Source organism: Montipora capricornis, chromosome 14, assembly GCF_036669925.1.
Source record: "Montipora capricornis isolate CH-2021 chromosome 14, ASM3666992v2, whole genome shotgun sequence".
Taxonomy (NCBI): Eukaryota; Metazoa; Cnidaria; class Anthozoa; order Scleractinia; family Acroporidae; genus Montipora; species Montipora capricornis.
Window position 1 is genome coordinate 3,603,049 of NC_090896.1, and position 7,787 is coordinate 3,610,835.

The following is a 7,787-nucleotide window of genomic DNA, read 5'->3' on the forward strand; positions in this document are numbered from 1 at the left end:
GTACAGGTATGTGGCTAATTACTATATCTGTCTACGAGTAAAAACGACACTCAAGCGAATTTTAAGCGTGGTGTACCACAGGCATCCCATCGTTAAATAGTACCCTTCACTCCCGCATTCTATACAAAAATTTGGGTTTATCAACGGAGCTGATAACGTAAATTCGCCACCGTACAGAGATTCTAAAAGCTGACGTTTCGAGCGTTAGCCCTTCGTCAGCGCGAATCGAGGAATTGTGGGATACGTCTAGTTTTTATATAGTAGAGTGCGAGCTACGCCATTGGTGGTAACATGGCAACGTGAAAAATAGGAATATATTAGTTAAATGAAAAGCGTTCGTTAATACCGTGAGGATTAAGGGTGCCGATTTGGAAGATGAAATTTTGTTCCAGATTCTTGCGGCTTTCCATCGCACCTAGATGTAGGGAAAGGCCGCAGATAGCCATGTGTTTTTTAGAGTGGTTAGGGAGATTAAAATGACGAGCGACTGGCTTAGATGCACATTTGTCATTCTTCTCAATATCTCGAAGGTGTTCGCGGAATCGGTCGCCTAGTCGTCCATCTGTCTCGCCAATGTATAATTTATTGCATAACGTACAGGTTATGCAATAAATGACATTTGCGGAGGTACATGTGAAACGATCGGTGATCTTAACAGATCGCTTAGGTCCCGATATCTTGCTAGTGATAAGAATAAAAAGACAAGTTTGCATCGTGAGCGTGCACATTTGAAAGCGCCGGGTTGCTCGTTAGTTTTGAGTGCACTTCTAACTAAAAAGTTGCCTACGTTCAGTTGTCGCGTTTGAATGAAATAAGTGGAGGTTGCGAAAAGATTCTACCAGTCTCGGGATCATTTTGGAGTAATTTAAAATTATTAAGACTGATACTTTTGACTGCGTGATTATGAGGATGGAAAGTGAGGGTGAATGGAATTCTGTCATTCTTATCTTTTTGTGACGTTTGTAGTCTGACTGTTGATGAAATTGTTGGGCGCGATGATGGCCCGCTTCGACCACAGAGACAGGGTAGCCACGTTTTTCGAAGAACTGGCACGTCTCCTCTGATTTGCTGGAAAAATCGGAGTCATCACTACATAGACATCGAAGTCTAAGAAATTGAGAATAAGGAATGGAGTTCTTGACATGTGACGGATGTGACGATGAATACAACAAATAACTGTGAGAATCTGTAGGTTTGTAGTGCACATTGGTACACAGCACGTTGCCACTAATAGAAACTTTGTTATCTAGGAAAGCCAATGAAGTTTCCGAAATTTCCCAGGTATATTTAAGAGCCGGATGAAAAGAATTGACGGAGGCTATAAATTGATCGAGTTCTTCTTTGCTGGATGAAATAGCGCCGATGCAGTCGTCGATGTAGCGACCGTAGAGTTCAGGTTTGGGGCCGTTGTACTGATTAAAAAATTGGTGTTCAACATATCCTTCAAAAAGATTGGCATAGCTAGGTCCCATGTAGGTTTCACATGTACCTCCGCAAATGTCATTTATTGCATAACCTGTACGTTATGCAATAAATTATACATTGGCGAGACAGGCAGACGACTAGGCGACCGATTCCGCGAACACCTTCGCGATGTTGAGAAGAATGACAAGGATGCATCTAAGCCAGTCGCGCGCTCAAAACTAACGAGCAACCCGGCACTTTCAAATGCGCGCGCTCAAGATGCAAAACTTGTCTTTTCATTGTTAACACTAGCAAGATATCGGGACCTAAGCGATCTGTTAAGATCACCGATCGTTTCACATGTACCTCCGCAAATGTCATTTATTGCATAACCTGCACGTTATGCAATAAATTATACATTGGCGAGACGGGTAGACGACTAGGCGACCGATTCCGCGAACACCTTCGCGATATTGAGAAGAATGACCAGGATGCATCTAAGCCAGTCGCTCGTCATTTTAATCTCCCTAGCCACTCCAAAAAACACATATCTATCTGCGGCCTTTCCCTACATCTAGGTGCTACGGAAAGCCGCAAGAATCTGGAACAAAATTTCATCTTCCAAATCGGCACCCTTAATCCTCACGGTATCAACGAACGCTTTTCATTTAACTAATATATTCCTATTTTTCACGTTGCCATGCTACCACCAATAGCGTAGCTCCTACTCTACTATAAAAACTAGACGTAACCCACAATTCCTCGATTCGCTCTGACGAAGGGCTAACGCTCGAAACGTCAGCTTTTAGAATTTCTGTACGGGTGGCGAATTTACATTATCAGCTCCGTTGATAAAACCAAATTTTTGTATACTACTTCCCCATCGACGCAGCACCACAATTTCTTTAGAAAATACCCCCTTCCCGCATTCTATAGTCTAGCAACTGTTAGAAATTGTTGACTGATTCCTGCAGTGTTCGGCGAATGGGAAGTGTACAGACTAAACTAAAGGTCGGGGCAAACGGCTTCAACATCCATTCGATTTCGAAAACAGCGATATTGACACCCCCCACCCTTTAAACAGTGTTGAAACATGTTGAATCGAAGTTCAATCAATGACTTTAAAAGCGTCAGTTTAAACATTGATTCAACGACCATTCAGCATTTCTCTTGTTATCGCGAGTGTTGAATGAAGTTGAAGCCGTTTGCGCCCCTCTTTCAACATTAGGGAGGTTAAGCAACGACAACGGCGACGGCAACGAGAACGTCACAAATTTGCATATACAGTAGGCAAAAACAATAGCTTTGCACGCCCTGCACGTGCCTTTTTCACTTTTGTCCATTTCTTTGCCGTCGTCAGCAAAACTGCAACGTGAAATAGCCAAATTTGAGGTTTTATGAACAAGTTAGCACTTGAGGATAAATTACCATTTTCTCCCCTAAATTAAGCGCCGTTCCTACCAATGTCATTTTTAAGGATATACCACACCCCTGTCATATTAAAAAGGTTGAAATAGTTACGAAGCGATTAAAATAAAGCGAATTTATATTTTGAGATGACGTTCTCGTTGCCGTCGCCGTTGTCGTTGCTTAAGCTCCCTATTGTTGGGTATGCGCGTGCGCACTAATCGGTCTCTCAATGACGTATCTATGTCAATATCCATTGTAACTTCCGCAGCTGCAGCGTGGGACGGAATACAGGGCCTCTCGTGAAGCTTTGTTGAATTAAGTATTGATGATGAGTTGAAACCATTTGCCCACCACAGCAGTCAACATCGTTCAAGCATATCGAACGGATGTCGTTTGCAGAGGCCTTAATTAAACACACAGACGCAACTCGTTGTACACCAGGTGCTTTCTTTTATGTCCCGCGATTCTTTTCGCTACTCTGCAATTACGTAATCAATACTACAGTTCTTTGCCTAAATTTGCAGTTTATAACAGGTTGCCTGTAATACCGAAATTAAAGGCATAATGACAGAAAACCTACTGTACCCTGTGTGGTATACAAGACAGGCTGTCAACTCATACCAAAGCTGTTCCGAATTGCATTCTTAACTTTTAAGGGAAAATGCAAATTCAGTAAACAATACGTGATCAATTTCACCTGGAAGCACGAGACATACCGAGTGCTCATATACATATTTTTTGTTTTTTTCTAACTTAAGCATTCGAACCCACAGCTGAGAAAGATTCAAAACAGAAACCACTGTCTGATTTGTACACGTTGTTATAGTTTTTTTTCTAGCGATGTCAAAAAGTATAGACAGTTCTTACAGGTATTTTGAATAGCCCACGATAATGCGTCTTTTAAACAGTATAACTTTTATTCCTTGAAATTTTTACATTAAAGAAGGATTTACCCTTTTTTCAACGGTTGCGATGATGCAAAAACTGGCATTTTGGTCACTGTCGATGTTTCATAGCAATTAACGTTGAAGGCAATCAAACTTGAGTGTACACAATTTGTCCGCTACTTACCTAAAGTAAGATTCTCCAACAAACCCTTAAATAATTGATGTTCAAAACAGATAGAATAGTTTGAAGTAATTGAAGATGGCAGACCGACGCCGTACATTTTAGACAGTTTACTGGGTTAATGTTTGACGATGTAAAAGAGTAAACGAAGGCCAAATAATCCTTTCACATGAATGAAAAAACAGGTTTTCTTCTTCGTTTTGATAAAGGCAAATTAGAAAACAAAACAGAAGCTTGATTGTCACTTTCTTAAGATCTGTATGCTGTTAGCTTTGTATTTGATGACAAATTTTTATCCATGTTTCATAACTTGACTAGAAATTTTTATTGCCAAGGAAAAAATTGGAACCTCTCTGGCGTCTAAAAACGATTAATTGGGTTTTTTGCAACTCAAAAATAATCTCCGTATGAAATGCCCCAGGCGAAAATTCGTTGTCATAGGAACGAGTTTTACGCCAATGTATGCAAAGAAATATCTACGCAGGAAAACTGTCTGTAGACAATACATTCAATATGCAGAATATATAGGAAACGCTTGCTTAAACGCGCTAAAATGCCATTACTTAATTCAAATTGTAAAACCGGGTCTATTTGCATACATTTTGTGAAATGCACGCAGATTGAAGATTATCCCGAACTTTGGCAAATTGGCGTTAAAATATCCAGTTGCCAATTATGTAAGATGTTTACAAAGAACGTGTTTTATTGAAAAAAAAGTTTTCTTGTTCTGCAGAACATCAAATACTTAAGGCGTAAAATACATTTTAAGATGTAGGTTTCTTGCTGTATCGGCAAAGCTGGTTCGAAATTCGAATGTAAAACGTCAATATCTGCATGCACATAAACAAACTAGTATAATAAGGCTTGGGTTAGATTAGGCAACAAAGTTGGCGTGAAAAGCTGGCTTTGCGGGATTCCTAAGGTGTTTAAATTTCAGGATGGGCAAGCTAGCTTACTGACAACAAAACCACGACTGTCTTATCAACTAGTTTTTGGTAGAGAAAAGTCGGTTTTTTTCCCTTTGAATGTCGTTACATCGTAGCCGGTAGACTTTTCCCTTGTTTGGGTTATAGACGAACGAAGAATACAATTTCTAGTCTAAATTACACCTCAGGCGGGTAATACACTCAAAATATGGATCGTTAAATCGTAAGGCCATCAGAAATATGCATACTGTGGATACAGACATGCGTGAAGCCAGTGTCTTGTCCTAATCTTCACCCTTCTTTCCTTGTGAAATGGATACAGCTGCAATCTTTTCTAGTATAAATAAAAGCATAAAAAAGCCCTGATATCTTGTCAAACTGTAAACTCATTCGTGTCAAAAAAAAATCGAGCCATAAAATATTCACACCGGTTGGCCTTAGGTTTGTTTTATTGAAAGGGCGTTGCTTATTAAGGGCGTCTTACAGCCACCCACAATTGTGTTTTCAGCGCAAGATGTTTTGGATTTTTATAAAATAAAACGATCCCGTTACTTTCTTGGTGTTCGTAGAGTTTTCTTCTTTCTTTCTCTTGAGGTTCTAATAGCAAATGTTGCACCTCTGTACAAATAAATTTCATTAATTAAACTTTCATCCCACAATAACAGGTGGCGTGAGGCTATCTAAACTAAAATCAGCTTGTCTGATTTAAGTTTGTAAAGCTACTTCCCAAATATCTTATCTATCTCCCGCTCAATTTCGGACGTGATTTGTCCGTTTTTTGCGTCAAACGAAAGCGACCGTCTCCTGACAGTGTTTCTGACAAGTTGTTCCGAAAATTAAACTTGTGGTCCAACTTGTGGCGCATTTACATTTAAAACTCTTTAAATATTTTCAGCGGACGTGCGTTAGAAATCAAAATAAACGATTTCCAAGAATTTTCTGATACACGAAGACAAACGCTGTCTAATCTGTAGTTTAGAAACGAAGAAATGACATTTCTATTTACAATTTTATCGAAAAATATCCTATGCATTGAAAAAATTCCTCAGTTGATGAAAACGATTGAAGTAGTACGAACGGCCGCAGAGATTCACTATTTGCGGACGCCAATAGGGATTCAAACTGACGCCCGTTTTCTATGTAAGCCTTTGTAAGTTGTGAAACAGATTTCCTCTTCGAAGTTTTTTAGCAACGTTGTGGAATAATCCGAGTAGCGTTCAAATGGTTCGAAGTCGTTTATCGGTCGGCACCAAGAACACTTATTACATCGCGGTCCATCGTGGATGAGCTGTTCTGTGGGCTCTTTCGCTTGGCTTGCAGTTAATAACCTTAACGCTAACTGATTCATTACAGAACCTACGATTGTGAGACCAAAAAAGATAAAGAGCATAGATATCCCCACATAAGTACCATCGTAACGAGTTTCGCGGGGATCTTGTAAGGCAACGTAGTCTCCAAAACCGATTGTAGTTACAGTTATAAAACAATAATATAGCGATTGAAAATACGACCACTTTTCGTAATAAGAGAATATAAATGCACCAGAACACACTGTGACTACCATGCAGAGCAATCCAAACAAAACCACCATATTTGCAGTGTTTGAGACTTCAGTGTTTTTCATTCCAAATTTTTTCTTAACTCGGCGAAACAAGTGGGCTAAAAACGTATTCAAACGCTCGCCGATCGACTGAAACATCGTCAGCGCCAAAGGAATACCAACAGCTGCATAGATCATGCAAAATATTTTCCCTCGGTCAGTCTTCGGCACCGTGTGCCCATAACCTTTAATAATAAAAACAGAACTTGAAGTTAGTACACGCTTATTTAAATATGTACATTGTGCAATATGATTTTCTTGACCTAAAGTTACGGACGAGTTTGTTCGCGTGGGAAACGCGTGCATCTTGTTTGTCACTTAACACAAATGTCCACCGGGATATCCCCTAGCTTAGTGTATCATAGCTTTGTATGACTCCGCGGAAATTGATTTAGGAAGTACTTTGAATAAGGTTTTGGAGAAATGCGGGCTTTTAAGTGTTAAAGTTATTTGTATGCAGCAAGAAACCCCGTTCCCCTTTTTCAAGTTGACATTTCCTCTCCATCGTGTGTTCGCTTTAATGTGTTTTCAATGATACGTCTCTTAACAGGTGACTGTCTTAGACGCGAGATCGCTTTAAGGGTCTTTCGCTCATAACACAGTATTAATTGTTGCCCATCTCTAACGTGTATTGTCCAATAATGGTAATTTTAGTTAAGATTTAAGTCTTTCCACGCGAAATAAACAGAGCATCTTGAAATCACTCACCAATAGTCGTAATAACTGTTGTAGCGAAGTACACGGACCCAGCAAAACTCCATTGATACAATTCGGCGTCAATATTCGCTTTATTGTCGAGGTATTTGAGCCAAAGGTCTATGTCTTCTTTGCTAATGTTATATTTTTTCGTCAGCCTCTGATGAATATTTTTCATATTATTGTGCGTTGCTTGGTCGACGTCGTATTCAAGAGCGCTGAATATGGCCGCGCCGACGAGCAAGTAAGACACACAGCAAATAGTGAGCAAGATCGTCCTTAAGTTTTGCGTCTTCATCTCGCTTCTTGGCTCATGTTTACCATCCACAAATCATTGGGTCTGGACCGTATTTTCTACTGCTGGAGTCGAAAAGAATATCAGTGTTTCGCGAGTGAGGCCCAAACCATCGTCGCTTGTTGTAAGATCTGATTGGCTATCCTTAGAAACTAATTTGAAGCAATTACAAATTTGAAGCTTATATTGTTGTAATGAAAAGATTTTGTGCTCCTCTCTCATAACCAGATGCTGTCACATTGTGGCACGCCCTTTCTAACACGTACGAATCTAAAACTAGTAATCTGCAATATCTGCGCTGGAAATTTGTATGATTGCCAGAGTGTCACTGAGCGCTTGAGCTCAATGCTTTGACATGTTCCTTTCGGAAACAGACTTTTGAATGAAT

General features: G+C 39.9%; 1 protein-coding gene across 1 annotated transcript; it reads right to left on the reverse strand.

The window, feature by feature from the left end:
- Positions 1–5,239: 5,239 nt before the first annotated feature.
- Positions 5,240–7,787, reverse strand: LOC138032553 (potassium channel subfamily K member 9-like). Its single transcript, XM_068880261.1, has 2 exons — positions 7,117–7,787; positions 5,240–6,593 (listed from the first exon to the last, which is right to left on the reverse strand). The coding sequence occupies exons 1-2, from the start codon at positions 7,400–7,402 to the stop codon at positions 5,926–5,928; spliced, it is 954 nt and encodes a 317-aa protein (XP_068736362.1). The 5' UTR covers positions 7,403–7,787; the 3' UTR covers positions 5,240–5,925.

Bases quoted from the DNA above. Each gene is read 5' to 3' on its own strand.
- LOC138032553 (XM_068880261.1), bottom strand. From the start codon at position 7,402: ATGAAGACGCAAAACTTAAGGACGATCTTGCTCACTATTTGCTGTGTG. The intron at 6,594-7,116 runs GTGAGTGATTTC...TTATTATTAAAG, and splicing joins AACAGTTATTACGACTATTG to GTTATGGGCACACGGTGCCG.